The following is a 19,877-nucleotide window of genomic DNA, read 5'->3' on the forward strand; positions in this document are numbered from 1 at the left end:
CTGGAGGATCATATGGTAAAATTCTATTGTTTTTTTAAAAAATATTTTTAGAATATTTATTTATTTATTACTGTGTAAGGGATGCCACCCTAGGGCTTTGCACACACTAGGCAAGTACTCTACAACTGAGCTACATCCCCAGCTTTTTTTTTTTGAGACAGAGTTTTGCTAAATTGCCCAGGCTGGTTGTGAATTGGCATTCCTCCTACTTCGGGCTCTCAAGTAGCTGGTATTACAGGCGTGTTCTACCTTGTCTGGCTCTGATTTTCCTCTTCTTCTTCTTTTTTTTTTAAAAAATCTTTCTTTTTCTTATCCTCTTCAAATGACAAATTCAAGCCAAGCCATTCCATCATTTACCCAGCTGTTTGAAAGAAAGCCCAACAGACTTCTGCCCTGGTCCCCAGAAGTCTATTCTCAACAGCACTTCTCCACTCAAAACCAACAGAGGCTTCCTCCTTTCTCAAAGTACAAGCCAAAGTTACAATGATCTGTGGGGCTCTACAAGATTTGGTTCTTATCCTCCCAAGCTCTCTGACTCATTTCCTACTTGCTCATTCTACTCCAGCCACAGTAGCTTTTTTTTGCTGTTCCTTGTAATCTGCTGCCCCAGGCATTTTGCCACATTTTCTCTGCCTGGAATACTTTCCCTCCAAGTGCTTAGCTGGGGCTTGTTCCATGGCTTGCCTGGAGTCCTTGTTCAAAAGTCCTTGTCTTGGCCAGACCTCTGGGCTTTCTTGCTCCCTGAATCCCATCCACTAGAATATTTGGTGGCAAGGGCGAGGCTGTGGCTCAGTAGTACAGCACTTGTCTGGCAGGTGCAAGCCCCTGGGTTCCACACCACAAAAAAAGAGAGAAGGAGGAGAAGGAAGAAGAAGATAAAAGAAAGAAAAAGAGAAAGAAAGCCTTGGGAAAATGACCTCTCAGACTCCATCACCTGCCTTTCTTGCTCTCAAGTTTCTGGTTGGTTTGGTGGATTCACACCAGGAGAAGGGCAAGAGGAGAGAGATGCTGGGTGTTTTTTCCCTGCATCCTCTCTGCTCTGGGCAGTAGAGATGCCTTTCTCCACCATAGCTGCCTTCAAGAGGGGAAGGTTCCCATGCTCCAACTACCTCTGCTGGATCCTTGAACTTCTAATACCACTTCTAATTCCTACCCCCACTTTTTTTTTTTAAGAGGAGCCTGACTGTTTTGCCCAGGCTGAACCCTGCCATTCCTTTGGACCTTTCAAGAGGACTTGAACTCCCCAAACAGAATTCTGTTTCCTGCAAGACCCTCCTGGCAACACCTGCTGCATGGCTTTATTTTCTGCTTTCAGCCCTACCACCTATTGGTGAATCCGCACTTCTCATTCTGTTTTTATTCTTCTACACAGTACATATTACCTCCTAACCTATTACATATTTACTTATTTGTTTACATCCCTCTACACTCTGGGATGGAAAGACCAAGGGTGCAAGGACGTGTGTTTTGTTCGCTAATGCATCCCCAGGGCTTGACACCCAGCAGGCTGTCAGCAAATTTAACTGAAATTCAGAATAGAAATTCATTCAGTTAAATGAATAAATGTGAATGAACGATCGACTAGGGGAGCTACGGAGAAGATGGCGGTGTGGTCCAAGTGGCAGGCTCCAATGCTTACTCTCAATTTCTCCCCTCCTCTCCCTGCCCGCTCCCCCGCCCCGCGCGCCGGGAATGCTGAGTGCCCTGGAAGGAGGCGGAAATGAGCGCGCACTACAGCCCTCCAGCCGGGTGTTTACTTAATTAGGACCTGTATCCCGAGGCTCGTTTGTGTTTAACTGTCCGCCTAATGGCCTCGCCTGGCTCCGGGCGGGCGCGATGGAACCTGCGAGGTGAGGATAGCTGGGCCTGCGCCATCGCTAAGCACCGGCTCCCCTTGGACTTGGAAAGCGCCCCCACACGGAGAGCGGGATTAGAGAGGCGCAGAATTCTTCCAGCCCAGAGAGAAACGGCTGGCAAGGCGGAGGAGGCCAAATGAGCCGGATCCTAGAATACCAGGCAACATTGGGCTCTTGCTCTCTGCCAGGTACTGAGCTTAGTGTTTTAAACCTGTTAATTTCCTAGTGCAAACCTTTAGAGAGTAGCTGTTATAAGGCATCACGACATTATTACAATGGAGTAATAGCTCCACTGACAGATGGAGAACTGAGTTACAGCACTAGTAAGTGGTGGGGCCCTGGTTCGAACCCAGACAGTGTGGGCACAGAGCCAAGGTCAGGCAAGAGAGAGGAAGGACTCCTCTCTGTCTGCCTCTTGGCCAGAGGCCTGTGAGAAGGACGGGTAGCTTATCAAGTTAGTCCTTGAAGGCCAGAGAATCTATAATTGAACTGCCCAGTCCCCTCCTCAAATCCTTAAATTTGAGTGGGGTGCGGGGGATGAAGAGGCATCATCTTGGGGTTCTCAAGGGAGCAGGGGAAGGGGAGGGAGGTTCAAGGAACTAGGGTGTGAGACTAGTCGGGAAAGCTTGTCTCGCTGAGGAAAGGACATGTGGAGTGACTGAGCCTAGAATCCTGTCTATGCCCAGAACCCACTTGAGTGCGTCGAAGAGGAAAGCCCTTCATGTCTAACGTAGTGGAAAGAGTAACGTAGAGGAACGAGTCCCAGCTGCTCCATTTATCTCCCAGCAAGAGTGTAGGAGAGATCTTTGAAGAGAGAAATCACTGCACAGCAAACAGTTTTTAGTAGATTATGTCCAGTATTTCAGATCAATAAAAACCGCGTTTAAAAATTTACGTTTTACATAAAATTGAGAAAGCACTATTTATATTAGGGTGATGTTGCTGGAGATGGTGGGTCAATCACTAATAACCAACCTCTCGCCCTTTGGTACTCTTAGGGCTTCCAGACTCTGGGCCCTTTTCTCCCAGCCTCCATTTGTATATTTGTAAAACGGAAGTAAAGATTCTCCTGCAAGTAGAATCAGATTCGGTAACGTGGTCCCTGGGGACCTCACCACCAATTTTAAACCCCAAGTCCTCCCGGTTGCGGCGGGAGGGGGGCGGAGGGGAGTCAGGGGAAGTGGAGAAAAAAGGGAGAGGGCAACCTCCACTGTAGTAGGGTGTGGGGGACACACCCGGCCTCCATCAAAGCTTTGGATAACTGTGCGCCTCCGGGTGCATGAATGAGGAGCCTCTGTTTCCAGCAGTGTTCAGATGTGTCTCTACTTTTTTTTTTTTCCGCTGTAGTCGCAAGGCAAAGAGTCATTTGTCTTCTGATGCTGCGGAGGTTGAGGAATGGAGTGGGTTTTCTTTTTTCCCTTCGAATCCAGGACCTGCGAGACTGAAGAGTCCCTGCAGGAAAAGCCCCTAAAAAGCTGAAGAACTCTGGGGGTCACCAGGGACGACAAGAGGGGCTTCGCGAGTGCCTTAAGCACGCCGGCTTCGGCCCCACCTGCGAGGGGGCGGGAACTTATGACGCTGGACCAATCAGCGCCTACCTGCGCTCACCTGGCCTCCTCCCGCCGGCTCCCCGGAGTCGCGGCGCTCAAAGCGGCTCTGAGAGTAAAGCTGAGCACAGTTCTGCTGTCGCGGCAGCTTCTTCATCCTTCTCTCTCCAACCATGGGGTTCCTTAGTGGGCCTCTTGCGTCCCTCCTCCTCCTACTGCAGGTACTCCTGTGCCTTGCCCTCGCCCTAGTCGGGAATGTTCCCTGGAGGGCGGGCGGGGTCTGCACACCACAGCGGCGTCGGGAGATGGCCGGGCTTGGCTCCTTGGGGCCAAAGTAGTCCTGGATACCGGGTACGGATTCCTCGGAATAGGGTATGCAGGTCCGAGCACGCAGTGACCCAGCCTCCCTCTTTCCCCCCTCTGCCTTCAGGCACAGGTTTGCTGGCTGCCGTGCGCGGCCTCGGAGCCGTGCCGGGTGGGCTTCGGGGAGTCTGAAGTGCCCTTAGAGGTTGGAGGCAAGGAGCCAGAGCCCAGCCAGGCGATGAGAAAAGGTAAGACCCCCCCCCTCCCCGAATCCTGCTCTTGTTGAAACTCCGTGCGGGGAACCACACGTGGTTCGCTGCGTTGTGATCTAGCACGTTGTGTCCAGGGTAGAGTAGGGGACTTCTGGCTCCTACTCAGAATCGGGAAAGACACAGAAAGCCATTTGGAGTTTGGGATGGGAGTAAATGTCTAACGGAAAAGGCTGGACAGCGTAGCGCCCTCTAACGTCCAGCTCCTCCTGGCTCCGCAGCCACTGCTGCCTTGACCCCTTGATGCCTCGCGGCTGATCCCCCTCACCCAGCCCCGACGTGGAAAGCTCTCCCCGACTGGCCTCAGCAGAGGAATGCGCCGTCCACATTCCTCCCCAACCCCTGCGCAGGTGTGGGGATGAGCCGTGCCCCGGGCAGCCCCCTTCGCCCCTCTCGGGCCCCCTTTGTGAACCGTGCTTTGTGTCTCCGACAGACAGACGGGGTCTGTTTCTCTTCTCCGCGCTCCCCTCCCCCGTCCCCCTTCTTCCCGGGCAGCTGGAATGCACTCTTAACCCTGCCCTTCCCGGAGGGCCAGCGTGCCTGCAAACGGCCTGGCACACCTGGGCTGAAGCTACCACGCACAAAGGATACCCGCATCCCCCAAAGTCTTGGTAGTGGGATGCTAGATCACTTGTGCAGGAGGAGAGTAGTGTCCCAAGCCAGCCGCCTTGGGCTATGGAGACAGTGGATGAAAGATCAAAGCACATTTTTGATCTTCTATTACTATTCTCCTCCTGCCCTCAAAAACTTGAGTGGGGGGTCACTTTGGTGCGGAGAACAAGTGTGTCATGAGACCCAAGCAGCTGCCAACTGGTGGGAGGTTCTTTCCCTCCAAGTGGAGAAGACAATGGGGGTTTCTCCCTGGGATCAAACCCAAGTTCTTAAACAGGGGTGTAACCCAGGATTCTTGGGTGGAGTTCCAGAGAACTTGCCTGTGCATTTCTCTGAGGAGGGATTTATACTTACTTGGCTTTCAAAATATTAAGTACCACTGGCTCCTCGTATTTTCCTAGTACTTTCATCAGTGTGCTCCTTAACTTAGATACAAGTGCCCATTGCTTAAATGTGGGGTGTCAGTGCTGGGAGACCAATGGCTCTCCTTTGTTTCTGCAAAAGAGGATTGAGTGTCCTTGAGTCTGTAAAAGGCTTAAAAGAAAAGAAAAGAGAAAAGAAAAAAAATCTTTTCCCAAATAACTCTGCACGTTGACAAAACAATTAACCGCCAGGCTCCTAAACCCTTGGCTGTAGGGAGCCAAGTAGAGACATTAAGAGGCCATGCCTCATAAACTTTAAATTCTTGCACATGAGTTTATTACTGCTGGCTAACAAACTGCAACTGAGCCAACCTGTAAAAATGTTAACTCGGGCAGGGCCCCAAATCCAATTCCGGCTCCCTGAGGAAGCTTTATTGCTACCCAGACCTGTGCCAAATCCACACCCCTCCCCCGCCTCCATTGTCAAGTTCTCTGCTCTAGTCTGAAAGCAGGCTATGGTTTTGAGTGTTGTCAGTGCCTTATCTTTTTTACTGAAGCAAGAAATATCAGATTAGCCGTCACTTCACCAGGCTTGGGGTTGCTGGGGGGAAGCAGTGATCAAGTTTTCCATTTCATGGTTGAGTTGGCCAGTGCTTCCCAGTGACGTAAGGCATTCTAAACCTTTTGAGGAGATTCAGCTTTCTCGGATGTCTGGTTTATGATTGTGAAAATGGTGGGCTTGTGACAGGAACACACCTGGGTTTCAAAACAAAGCGTGGGTTAATGCGCTTGGCTCACCTTGCCTCTCTGCTAAAATGACTGGTTCTTGGGGCACGCTTCCTATGAAATGGGCTATCACATTGTCTTTAAAGGCAACTTTCTGGGCCCAACTGGCCTCTATAAGTTGACATTTCCCAAGCCAGGTGCAGTGATGTGCATTTATAAATCCCACCTACTTGGGAAGCTGAGGTAGGAGGATCCCTCAAGTCCACAAGTTCAGAGGCAGCCTGGACAACATGAGACTATCATCTCTCTCTCTCTCTCTTTTTTTTTTTTTGGTACCAGGGATTGAACCCAGGGCATTTCAACCCTGAGCTACATCCCCATCCCTTTTTATATTTTATTTTGAGACAGGGTCTTGCTAAGTTACTTAGGACCTTGGTAAATTGATGATGCTGGCTTTGAATTCGAAATCCTCCTGCCTCACTCAACCTCTTGAGTTGCTGGGATTATAGGAATGTGCCACCGGTGCCCAATGAGACCCCCATCTCTTACAAAGTAAATAAAATTAAAAATTTAAACTCAAATAGAGAGACCTCAACAAAAACTATGGGTATTTCTCCCCCTGGTCTTCAGTGACCAATATACCCACCCCACTGCCGTACTCTTTTTTTTTTTTTTAATTTTTTATTGTGGGTTGTTCAAAACATTACAAATTTCTTGACATATCATATTCCACACTTTGATTCAAGTGGGTTATGAACTCCCACCTTCACCCCATACACAGATTGCAGAATCACATCAGTTACACGGCAGAACTAACATCCCACTGCCGTACTCTTAAAACAGGCATTCTAGCCTGAATTCAGCCAGTTGAAAGGGTTATCCTGCAGGCACATACAAACTCTCAAGATTGGCCAAGCTGACAATAGTTTTCATATTGCTAAGAAACAGTTGCCCCTGTTGTTTGCCCCTGGGTTATGAATATTACGGGTGTCTATGAAGTTGAGCTCAAAGAAATTATCTGATATAATTAATGCCTTGTTTGCATGTGTTTCTTCCCCTTCAAAGTCCTTCTACAACTCTGAGCTTGCTTTATCCTCCTAACATTCCCTTGAAGCAGGAAAGGTAAATATTAAGTAACTTGAGCTCTTAATCTCAGAGTTGGAACTTCAGAAACTCTGAAGCCCAGCTCTGCCAGAAGTTTTAAAGGTGGGGAAACAGAGGCACATATGATGGATTCAGTTCTCCAGGCTGAACAGCTCGCAGATTTTTTGGAGGCTCCCAGGCATGGCTTTTACCTCTTGGTATGTGTCTAGGATATGGTACTTAATAGGATGCCCAGGAGGTATTTGCACAAATCATGATGATCTTATGAAGCTCAGCCCATTTTACAGAAGAAATCTAACTGGTTATAGTTTCACTGAAGTCATTGTTGTGGGGACCAGCGGGGATTTAAATGAAAGTTTCTGATTCCTGACTTCCTGGCATTTTTTTTTTTTAATACTAGAAAATAGGAAGTGGATGGAAAGAAGTGGAATGCTGGAACCCTGAGTCCCACAGCCACCAATAATAACCCCTAATCATTTATTCCTTTCTATTATAGGGTTTTCCAAAAAACATTTCTGTAGAGGGAGCTGGCTTGGATACAGTCTCTGAGGATCCCAGTGTGGGGGCATGACTAGACCAAGAGTAAGAGATTAATCTGGAGAAATAGAACAGGAATGTTCCCGTACCCTGACCCCTACAAATCTAAGTTCCACAGTTCTTCAGGTGTGGTCTGGAAGCAAAGACAGAGAGGTGGGAGGTGGGAACTTGCCTGGGATTCATGTAGTGATTAGGAGTGAAGGACCTATGGTGATCTATCCATCCTTAACCGTGAGCTATTGAGAGAAGTAGCTTAATGACATAGTGATCCAGGACATCAGCATGACCCCTCAGCAGGTTCAATGAATCCTCAGTCAGCCTTTGGGTATGATGGAAACCTAACCATAGGGAATGTCAAAGTTCAATAAGGAACCTGAGCATGAATTAATTTGAAGATGATTATTTTAGTGTTTAGTATAAAATTGCTTTTCAGTTCGGAGCCCCTACTCTAGGCTCTGCCATTTTCATTCTTTCAATAAACATTTATTTAGCCTCTGTGTATACAGGCACTCTTCTAGAACTGTGTCTAAAGCAATGAACCAAGCAAAGCCCTTGCTTTTGGGGAACTTACAGTCTAATGTTAGTTATTTTCTGTGTTTATGGCTGTCTTGAAAAGCAGGTGGTGATAACTTCCCCTTAGCTGTGAAATGGGGTCACTGGGGCAATCGGCAGTAAGGACAGGTTTTAAATCCTGGTTGGCTGCCTCCACAGTCTCTGAGGAATGAAGGTTGGGGAACTGGGCCTTTGAGCCCAGCTGGCTGCCTTCCTGGCTCTGCAGCAGAGTAGGGTTAATTGTGGAACACATCGTGCTACATCGCCATCAGTTGTGCCTGGGGAGCAGGTCTCAAACCTCTAGTCTCCCTTCAGCCTCCTCACATGGCACTCTGTTCCTAGGCTACCATGCAGGTGTCCTCTCCTTCCTGCTTCATCAGGAAGGCATTGTTCATAAAGAGCAAGGAGTTCCTGAGGCTGCAAACTATCACTCTGCAAAGCATTTTGAGGATGACGGAAAGAGAGGGAGAGAAGGACACAAAACAGCATTGCCAGCCCCTCAGAAGCCCCTTCCCTCCAGATAGCCACCATTCTTCCTTTTGTGTGTGTGGCAGGGACGTAGGTACTACAGACTGAACCAAGGAGTGCTACCATTGACTATGCCCCCAGTCCTTTTTTAAAAATTTGAGATGGGGTCTCACTAAGTGGCTGAGACTGGCCTTAAACTTGGAATCCTCCTAACTAAGCCTCCTAAGTTGCTGGCATTATAGGGCTATGCCACTGCACCCACTTCAAATACCATAGATTAATTTGCCTGTATTTGAATTTTACATAAGAATCATACATTATATTCTCTTGGATCTGGCTTCTTTCTCTACACATTGTGAGATTCCTGCATAATTCTGGGTACAGTTGTAGTTGCTTCTCATTGTTCTGTAGTATCCTACTATTTGACCATGTGTGTGTTCTGTTGATGGTCATGTGAGTAATGTTTTTGACTATGATTAATAGTGCTCCATCAACTTTTTTTAAAAAGTTTTTTTTTAGTTGAAGATGGACACAATACCTTTTTAAAGTTTTATTTATTTATTTTTATGTGGTGCTGAGGACCAAACCCAGTGCCTCACACGTGCTAGGCGAGTGCTCTACCACTGAGCTATAGCCCCAGCGCTCCATCAATTTTTTTCTCTTATTTATTGTTGGTGGTGCTGGGAATCAAACCCAGATTCTTAACTGTGCTAGGCAGGCACTCTATCACTGAGCTATAACCCCAGCCTTTTTTTTTTTTTCCCCCCGAGACAGCTAAGTTGCTGAGGCTGGCCCTGAACTTGCAATCTCTCTGCCTTGGCCTCCTGACTAACTGGGATAGCAGGTGTGCACTACATCTGAATGTACACGTCTTTTGATGAAACTATGTACCCGTATCTGTTAGGTATACACCAAGGAGCATAATCGCTGGGTTAAATGAGGGTTGCCTGAGGATCCCAGCACTGTGGTTTTGCCCTGAAATGTCAGCTTTTCTCTGTCCTGCAGTAGCTGGATCTCTTCTGGATTCTCCAACTCCAACAAGTCTTCTTACCAGATCCACCCTTTCTGGACTCCTGTGTCTCATCTGGTCCTATGTTCAAGGACACAGGTCTTCATTATTTACTTGTTCCTTTGTGTCGGAGGAGAGTATTTTCCCATTATTTGCCCTGAAACTAATGCTTGTTTCTTTACCCCAAAGTAGGAAGGAAATCTGGAAAGGGCCGTGAATTTCTTAGGTGAAAACATCTTCCTGGGTGAGATTTTAATCCTCGCCAGTGTGGAGGAGGGCAGCAGCCTACTCATTTGGCCAGTACGGTCAAGTTCAGCTCCCCCCTTATTATAGAGAAGTGAAGTGTCTGAGATTCAAGGCCAAGTTGAAAGGGTCATTCAGCCAACAAGTGTCTGCATATCTCCTGGGTGCTAGGTATTCAGAGGTAAGCAAGGCTCACTGCTCTTGGCCTCCGTGAGCTCCTGATTAGAGGAAACAGTTTTCTTCAGGCAATTTTTTTTTTTCTTTTTCTTTTTGTTTTGTTTTGTTCTGGGCATTGAACCCAGGTCCTTGTGCATGCTAGGCAAACTCTCTACCACTGAGCTATATCCCCAGCCCACAAGACAACTTTAATAATGAATCTTTCATTCAACAACTCTTTAATTGAATGCCTACTAAGTGTCAGGTATTGTTCTAGGTCCTGGGTATATATTAGTGAACAAAATGTCCAAAATCCTCCACTTATGTGCTTATAGAGAGACAGATAAAATAAATACTGGCATGTGTGATGTGTATGAGAAAGATATTGAATGGGGGATGAAAAGGGAATAGTATAAAATCCACTAGCAAGGGTTGCTAACATGCTTTTTGAGAGACCTATAGGAAGTGATGTCTGAATTGGAGCTGAGGAAGAGCTGGGGCAGCAGAGGCGGCTGGGAACGTGCTGGCAGGGGAACAGTAAGCAGAATAGATTCCAGGAACTTAAATCATTTATTTAACCATGGAGCGTAAGGTGGGGGGAGCCAATGAGCAGCAGACAGTGTGGAGGCAGCTTGAATTGTCTCACCCCTCAACAGAGGTAGCACCGCAAAACTTGGGAAAGGCAGGAGAGACATTTGAAGCCCCTGTTGTAGCCCTATGGCGGCCAGTATTCCCAAAGTCTCTTCTGAACCAGGACACTGGGTCTCACCTCCAGCATCCTCTCCCTTGACGGTTTGCAGACTGGAGGATGCTATTGACTGTTGACTTCCCTGCTCATTTCATTTAGTTATCCAGCATCACCAGCACAGGCAGCAGAGCTGGCTTGCAAGGGCTGACAAAATATCAACCTAAATACCGTTTATTGAGAGCTTACTGCATTCCAGAATCACACTATGTACTTTATGTAATAAGCCCCTTTAATCCTCCTGAAAGCCTCCTGGGGTGGGCAGAATTGGCCCCATTTAAGTGACTTGGAAACCTTGGCTTGTAATTTTGTAATTTAGCCATGGTCACCCACCTAGTAAGTTGTGGAGACAGGCTTTGAACCCAGGTCTGACCCCCTAAGTGTGAGCTACCAACAATTTGGGAATCTTTGTGGGAGTAGGAAAAAGATTGTGAACCCCAGCCAAACTAGAGGAAGATGGGAAATAGTTAACTTCTGACCCAAGAGCTTTGAATTCCTGTTCCCTCCCAAGGCCTCTGTTAATCACCAGAAGCTGGAGTGGTGGGGGCCCTTCTGTCCAGTGAGCTCTGGCCTCCCTTTTAGGATGGGGGGAGTAGGGAGGGTTCAGATACCAGGCCCCATATCACTCACACTGACAGCTCTCTGCAGACTCTGCTTCTGTTTGTTCCTCTTCTGTCTTTCCTCACCCGCCCCACCCCCAAACCTGGCTCTGAGTCCAGGAGCTCTATGGTCTCTGTCCTGCTTTCTCCCCTCCCCCAGCCAAATCCTGCACCTCTGCCCCCGATTCTGGGTTACCTGCAGTGTCAGTAGTCTGCAGACTCCCCCAGCTACTGAAATCCCTGCAGGCTGCAGCTGCCCTGGTCCTGCTGAACTTTGGGAAGCTGGGGTCCTGCTGCTTGGGCAGTGCCTGACCCTCAGGAAGCAAGCCCAGCGGACAGATGCCTTTCCCCCTCCATGCCATCTTTGAACTCACAACTCTGGGTCTGTCACAGTCTAACATCTGAGGAGAGGGCTCAGAGCCAGGGCCACACAGAAAGGAGGTGGGAGGGATGGTGGGCTGCTGCTTCCCTCATGAGGCCATACAGAGCCCTAGGAAGGACAGATCTGTTCTCTGGTGACTTACTGGTTAAGTGGAGCGACTGGAGCTAAGAAGGTGCAGTTCCAGCCTCTTCTCTTGCTCCTCCGTCTCAGTAACCCCACTTTTGCTGATTTAAGACTACACAAGAGGGCTGCAAGTGTAGCTTTCTGGTATCAGTGGTAGAGCATGTGTTCAGCGTGCACCAGGCCTCGTGTTCAAGCCCCAGCACCAAAAAAAAAAAAAAAAAAAAGGACCAGCTAAGATTAGTTTGGAATTATGTTTCTATTACCAAGAAACCTTGAAAACCTGTATGGAATACTTGGGAAAGTAGGTTTATTTTGCCCAGGGTTCAGACCTGTGGGTCTCACATTTGCTTTAGGAAGTCTCTGATCCCCTGGAACTCGTTGTTTACAGGAAAACTCTACCTTTTTTCTAGGAAGATTCCTCCCCCCAAATTTGAGGACTGTGGCAAGGCAAGGACCAGTCATTCTATAGAAAAGCAGGAACTACCATCCAGAGAAATGGTTCCCACCTGGTCCATTCAGAAATTCTTCAGACTCTTGTCAAACCCAGCAGCAGGGACAGGACTATGGTGTGCGTCTGGGCACTGGTAAAGGAAAAGGGGATTGATTGTTGGCCTGGCTTCTCACCCCAAACTGTGTGACCAGAGGCAAGTGACTGTGAGTCCCAACCTCCAGCCTTGAGGCTTTAACTGTCCTGTGTGGGAAATGCCTCCAAGGCCCTAGAGCTCTGAGGAGGTGGGGCTCTGCTCGCAGTGGGCCCAGGTAGAGAACAGCTAAGGCTGGCAGCTTGCTGAGCTACCTCTGCCCAGCGAGCCCCATCTTGTCATAGCTTCAGGCAGGGGGAAAATAGCTACTGAGGGCTCTCCCCAAGCAAGCCAGTACAGGACTCCAGGCCTGTATCCTGCCCTCTCCCTATGGAGTCACTTCAACCAGTGCTTCCCACTAGGCCTTCAGACCTGCTGTTTTCATGTCTTTTATGGTCTTTTTCTGCTTCCAGAATTCTCCTAAATTCCCCAGCTGGGACTCAACCCCATTCCCATTGGCTTAGCCCTGCCTTTGGCTTCTGAGTCAATAACAAGTTTAGCTGATGATCAAAATTGCCCAGGGCTTTTTTTTTTTTATCATTCCACCCCCATATATATTATTTTGTATTGTTTGTGCAGGTCTGATTGGTTGGAATTTTTAATTAATCTATAAAATATGTTCATTGAAAAGACAAAGTTTTTGCAGCAAAATATGTGGCACTTACTATGTGACAGGTATCGTTCTCGGCATTATACATGTATTTAATTCATGTTATATGTATATAATTATGCTCATTTAATTTTTGAACATCCCTTGAGAGAATTACAGATGAGGAAACTGAGATCAAAACCCTACACAAGATCATACAGCTAACTGAGTGAGTAGTAGAGTTTGGGTTCAAATCTCAGTCTGAGCTGAAATCACTGGATCCTGCTGCCTGTTCATAGAAGCAAATCAGAAATAAATACATAATGGTTCTTCTCTGTTGAGAGCCACAGTCAAGTCGGAATGATGCCTAGCATTTTTCCAGAGGGAATGGTTGAAAGGTGATGCCAGCGAGCCATTAAGATGATGACTGAGTTAACCTGTATATAATTGCTGTGACTGGATGATGCTAAATTGAAACAGGCTGTGTATTGACTTGTATATGGACCCTGCTCCAGCAATAGGGCGGCTCCGGGAATAGGGCTGCTCTTGCTGCTTTGAGGCGGCTCTGTGGCAGCTCGGTTATTTGTGCCCAGCCAGACTGCAGCACTTCTCTTTTCCCATTCTGTTCCCTAAGGGCAAGGACAGTTAATGGTTTAATGTGTATCCTTCTAGACCTTTTTCTGTGCAAAAGACTTAAGTATCATACAGGGTTTGTAAAAGCAATTGGACTAAGTCTTACTTACAAATGTTATTCTATAACTTGTTTGGGGGGGTGGGGCGGAGAGGTAGTTATGGGGTGGGGGGACATTCTACCGCAGACTTACAACCCTAGCCCTTCTTGTTTTATTTTGAGATAGGGTCTTGCTGAGTTTCAAAGGCTGGCCTTGAACTTATGATCCTCCTGCCTCAGCCTCTGGAGAAGCTGGGATTGTAAGTGTGCACCATCATGCCATGGTACAACTTGCTTTGTGTGTGTGTGTGTGTGTGTGTGATGCTGGGGATTGAACCCAGGACCTTGTGCATGTAACACAAGCACTCTACCAACTGGGCACAACTTTCTTTTTTAACTTAGTCACAGGCATCTTTCTAGACTGTGCAATACAAATCAATCTTGGTTTTAACCACTCCATAGTCTTCTATATGGTGAATGGACCATTATATATTTGGCCAGTCCTCTGTTTTTATCTTTTATAGATGTGGTGGTAGGGAGGAGTTAGCACAAAAATTGGGAAGTGTTTGGATTTTTAGAAATCCAACTATCGAGAATTACCTTATTAGGAAAGACTGTCAAAGAAAGAAGATGGAGTGAATTGTGCATCTTAACCCCGTCCAGATAAATTGAGCTTTTCTGGTTGAACAATGCCCTTAAACAGACTGTGCTGTGAGCTTCAGATAAGGTAACTATTTCATTAAAAATCATTAGTTTTCACAGCAACCATTGTTTTATGACTTAATTATCTGCATAATGTTTCAAAAGCTTTTGAAATCACCAAAAAAGATTTAAATTTTTTAAAATTGCATTACTACAAGTAAACTACCAAGGTTATTCACACTAGCATTATATTGGTTTGAAAACATGGCATTTAGACAGAACAAAAATGCATTTTTTTTTCTTCTCAAGTTTTTCTTAAGATTTCAAAATCTAGTTAGCAAGAGTTTTGCTGAATAAAAGGTGATTTCCATTCTTAAAGCAGACACTCATTTCTGATCTCATTTCCCCCAGCAGTGACTGATGAGTTTTTTCTTAATCCCAATGATTGCTGCTTCAGTAAACAGTCTTGTACAGGCGGTTGCATTGATATAAAGGACACATTCTTGAAAACCTCAAAGAATTCATAACTCTCATGACTGGAGGCTTACGTTTTCATATGAACATATGTGAAATGTATGTGTGGGGGGTGGGAAAGCTAGGGGGTGCTTACAATTCAATAGTCTCTCCAGCTTTGTAATTATGTGACTTTGTGTAATTTCTTTAAATTGGGGGATTTGCATTTCTTTGAACTTTCCGTACAATGTGAAACTTTAATATTTATGGCACCATTTTATTGATTTATTTTTTACGTGGTGTTGAGGATCGAACCCAGTGCCTCATACAGGCTACACAAGTGCACCACTACTCAACCACAACCTCAGCCCATATGGCACCATTTTAAATGTCTACAGTTGAGGTTTACATAAAATCTATTATAATGTATGTGTGTAATATACATAATGTATAGAGTGCTTGAGCTGGGATCTAGAGCCACAAGACTTAGTTGAATCTGTCCATTTACTGGCTATGCATCCTTGGGCAAGATACTTAACCCCTGTGTCTCAGTTTTTCTCATCTATAAAACGGGGATAATAATAGGGTCTCATATAGCTGAAGTGAGGGTTAAATGAATTAGTATATGAGACAGCATTAGTCAGTAGATCAATGTAAGGAGTTAATGGCAGTAGCAATCGTAGTACTTTTACAGCTGGAATATTTTGTATGCATATTTCTTTTGAATTCCTAGAAGTGAAACTGCAGGATCAAAGGACTTTCATTCAACACTTTATCGAACAGCTACTTTGGACCAGGTGCTGTGCTAGGGGTTAGGATACAGTGTTAAGCAAATTCTGACAGTACATTTGCATATTATGCAGACTTGTGGGGAAGACAGACAAGTAGATAATCATCAATAAACATATAATCATAAGTTATACTTAATTCCACGGGAGAAAGTTGCACACAGCTAGAAGAGTTTTCAACAGGGAAAACTGATCTACTTTGCAAGTGTAGAAGGAAAGTTTCCCTGAGAAAGTAACTTTTGAATCCAGAGCTGAGAGATATTAAGAGTTAACCAGTGAGAATACAAGAAGACACTGTTCCAGACAAGGAACAGTGTGCACAAAAACTCTATGGTAGGGTGTTCATGGTGTGAGGACAGCTGGCTCAGCAATTTGGGAAGCTGAGGCAGGAGGATCACAAGTTTGAGGTGAGGTCAACTTCAGCAACTTAATGAGACCCTGTCTCAAAAAATAAAAGGATTGGGGTTGTAGCTCAGTGGTTAAAGTACCCTTGGAGAGAAAAAAAGAAGAGGAAGAAGAAGAGAGTATCAGCAGGAGGAGAAATGTGGCTAGAAACTAGAGATTGGAATTGTACATTAAAGATTTTGTTGTTATCCTAAGAACAATGGCACCCCATTGGTGAGTTCCAAACAAGGAAGTACTCTCATTTCATCTTCTCAAATGTACTGTACTAATGCATTTTTTTTAAAAAAATCCTTTCTATATGGAGATTTTTGCATCTAATTAGACTGGTGATGATGTCATATGGGGATAGAAGTAGAAAAGCCTAAGTCTTGGTGATTGACTGGTAAGAGGAAATGTAAGTGAGAAATGGTCGCTAACCACATGCCAGGCACTGTGCTAAGTACTAACTTATTTAACTAAGATAGCTATTATCATCATCATTAGCATTTCATTGCTGTGAAAATAGGCCCAGAAAGATCATCAAACTTGTCCAAAGTCAATATGAAACTGAAATTTGAGCCCAGACACTCTGACTCCAACTCTGGGCTGCTTCTGATGCCCAGATTTTAGGCTTGAGCAGCTGAGTGTACGATATACTGTTGGAAGGTGGGGAAGACGCTAGAAAAAGACCATATTTGGGCTAAGGTTAAAAAAGGCCAAGAATTTGGTTTTTGACATATTGATTTCAAGAGACCTTTAAAGCATCCAAAGAGAGATATTGAACAGACCGAAATATGTGTTGGTCAGAGGAAAGATCTGGACATTTGAAATTTTGATATTTACATAATTTAAAGTGCCATCAAAGAGCCATACCAATTTACCTATGAAAAATAAATGGAAGAATCAAGAACTTAAAACAAACAAATTGCCTTCACAAAACCAGCCTCCAGAAACTGATGCAGTAGACATGACAGGTAGGCTGGAAGCAGGGAATATGGATTTTTTAGAAATTCACCAGATGATTCTGTCAGCTATGTTTGTGAATCATTGCTCTGTGACAGCAGTAAGTCATTGTGAAGAGCTCACTGTACAGAAAGGAATAAATTGGGGTCTGGGGATGTACCTGTTTTGCTTTTTAAATCACTAGGTGGTTTTTCTTTTTCTTTCTTTTGGTGCTAGGAATGAACCAAGGGTTGCTTAACCACTGAGTCACATCCCCAGCCTTTTTTTTTTTTTTTTTTTTTTTTAATATGAGAGCAGAATGATCCCCAGCCCTTTTTATCTTTTGAGACAGAGTCTGCCTAAGTTGCTTAGGGTCTGCCTAAGTTGCTGAGACTGGCTTTGAACTTGCAATCCTCTTGCCTTAGCCTTCTGAGCTATTGAGATTACAGGTGTGTACCACAGGCCCAGCCCTGATTTTTAATCTTCATTTTTAATACTTCATCTCAGCACATCTTGGGCTATAACCAGCCCCTGGGTACATATATTCCTATTTTAGAGACTGAACATTGCCATATATGGGGATAGACACCTGGAATCCCAACAACTCTGGAGGTTGAGGCAGAAGGATTGCAAGTTCGAGGCCAGCCTCAGCAACTTAGCAAAGTCCTTAGCAACTCAGTAAGCCCCTGTCTCAAAAAAAAAAAATGCTGGGGATGTGGCTCAGTGCCCCTTGGTTCCTAGGTTTAATCCCTGGTACCAAAAAAAAAAAAAAAAAAAAGAAAGAAAGAAAAGAAAAAAAAAAAAGAAAAGGAGGAGGAAAGGAAAGACTGGGCATTAAGGAGGGCTTACATTTATTGATAAAGTGCTTACTGTTAAACAGTTGAAAGTTAAATGACCTGCCCAAGGCTGCAGGGGTAATGTGCAATATTTTAACCCACTAAACCTTTAATTGCCAATGCTGCTGTCCCAGGTTGGTCACTAGGATCTCTCTGATCAGGATGGGAGGCAGAGAGGGGCAGATAACAAACCTCATGTTGAGCTTCGACTCAGCTGTGTTCCAAAGAGTGCTGTGGAGTGTGGCCTGTCCTTGGTTTATCTCTAGGGATTAAAGGGGAGGACCAGCCTCCCGAGGGTAAGGAGGAACCTGAGCGATATAGCTCTTCCAGAGAGCTCTCAGCAGAGAATAAAAACTCTAGAAAGAACTTCTTTCTCCCTTTTCAACAAATTGTGTGGGTTGCCACATGATTATTCTAGAGGGGAGGGAAGATCACATAAAATACTGATTGCAAATCACATATGTGTTGATTGTGGAAAAACTGGAAGATGAGCAAAATCTGGTCCTGCTCATTGGCTGTCATCTTTGCCTAGAAGATGCTTGGTGATAGGGGAGAGCCAATCTGCTTTTCTGGTACCAGGATTTAGTTCTATTTCTCATTTGTACAAATATGAAAATATTAATATTTTATAATTGTCAGACTCATCCTATAAATGGCTGTTTTATGACCTGTTTTTCACCCCCCCTCTACAGAGCATTATTTTTCCTGGGTAGGTTTTCTTTTACAACATTTAAAGCTGTAGATTACGCATTTGAATGCCTGCAGCATGGCATGATTCAGTATTCTGTTGAAAGGTTATTGAGACTTTTGTCTTCCAATTAAGTAATAGTCATGAAGATCTTTCAGGTATGGTTTTTTCCCATCTGGGATGACTTCAGGCACAATGTCTGGATCAGAGGGTTTATTTACAGCTTCTTGATTGCCAAAAGAGTGCCAATTTGCATTCTTCCCTGCTCCTGGCAATGTATAGCAGTGGGTGGTTCCCAACTATTCCATAGCACTTGACCTTTTAATAAATATTTCTTAGTAAGTGAACTTTTCCTATATATAGTTTTACTAGAAAATGCCAGAGTCATCATTTTGGGTATTTTGTTTTTTTGTTTCTTGGGTTTGTTTTTTGTACTAGGGACTGAACCCAGGGGCACTTAATTACTGAGCCACATCTTCAGCCATTTTTTGTATTTTATTTAGAGACGAGGCCTTGCTGAGTTGCTTAGAGCCTTGTTAAGTTGCCAAGGCTGGCTTTGAACCTGTGATCCTCCCGCCCCAGCCTCCTGGGCCACTGGGATTACAGGCGTGTGCCACCAGCCCAGCTGAAATCTTCTTTCAAGTCAATTCCATATACTTTCCCTCTGTACCTTCTTACACCAGTTCGTTAACAGAAGGTAGTAATAGCTATAAGGAAAAGTCTCTTTGCTTTATGACCTAGATATGTCTCTAAACCAAGCTAGAATAGAGATTTCCTAGCCAATTTCTCCTCCCAGTTTCCAAATTGCCCTTGACCACAATGTGATCAAGCTGATGTCACTCATTTCTTCTAGTCAGAGTGCCAAGGGGTCCACAGGAAAACTGGCCAAGACTGTCCACTTGATGGACATCTTATCCCCCAAAAGATAGATTGTTTTATTTTGACAGAACATTTAATAGGGTTGGACATTTGAACTATATAGCATCTTAATGTTGTGGCTAAGAAGACAGATTTCTTTCTTTATTTTATTTATTTATTGTCGGTCCTGGGGATTGAACCCAGAGTCTTATGCATGTGAGGCAAGTACTTTACCAACGTGAGCTTTATCCCCAGCCCCAAGAAGACAAATTTCTGACTTCAAGGAGTTTCTTTGAAAGTTTGGAGGTATGCAGGAAATTCCAACCTAAAAACAGACATAGAACATAAGAGAATGAGTCTTCAGTCCAGTATTCATCAGTTCTTACAAATCCATATTTAGAAAAACCTTATTTTTTTAACAAGTTTAATACCCCAGAGACTGGACTCTTCTGGCCCTAGTTTTTTTTTTTTAAATATTTTTTGTAGTCGTAGTTGGACACAATACCGTTATTTATTTATATTTATGTGGTGCTGAGGATCGAACCCAGGGCCTCACACGTGCTAGGCGAGCGCTCTACCACTGAGCCACAACCCCAGCCCTGGCCCTAGTTTTATAGTGGCATCCAGTTCGGGACCTGAGGCTAGCCTTGACAAGATGGTCTTTGGAGAGGAGCTTTGAGCCTAGGTTAGGGACTCTTGGTTCTACTGGATGTCTTCTTTATAGTACAGATACACAGAGCTCTGATTTTTATTAGTTAATTTCTCTAGAAGCAGAATTGGTCATTCCTGACTTACCTTTCCTCTGGTTCCCACCAATATTCTTTCTGCTCAATGCTAAAGTTGTCAGTTTATA

General features: G+C 45.0%; 1 protein-coding gene across 2 annotated transcripts in view; it reads left to right on the forward strand.

Annotated features, from left to right (window-relative positions):
• The first annotated feature begins 3,576 nt into the window (after positions 1-3,576).
• Positions 3,577-19,877, forward strand: part of Cdh3 (cadherin 3) — a 45,064-nt gene continuing 28,763 nt past the window's right edge. The window contains exons 1-3 of one of the 2 annotated variants that reach the window (XM_071604132.1): positions 3,577-3,624; positions 3,834-3,954; positions 10,827-10,829. In XM_071604132.1, the coding sequence (XP_071460233.1) occupies positions 3,577-3,624; positions 3,834-3,954; positions 10,827-10,829 (172 nt within the window). The remainder of the gene's footprint in view (positions 3,625-3,833; positions 3,955-10,826; positions 10,830-19,877) is intronic. The other variant, XM_027933160.2, reaches the window with a different exon arrangement.

The sequence above is a fragment of the Marmota flaviventris genome, chromosome 18 (genome assembly GCF_047511675.1).
Source record: "Marmota flaviventris isolate mMarFla1 chromosome 18, mMarFla1.hap1, whole genome shotgun sequence".
In the NCBI taxonomy this organism is placed as follows: Eukaryota; Metazoa; Chordata; class Mammalia; order Rodentia; family Sciuridae; genus Marmota; species Marmota flaviventris.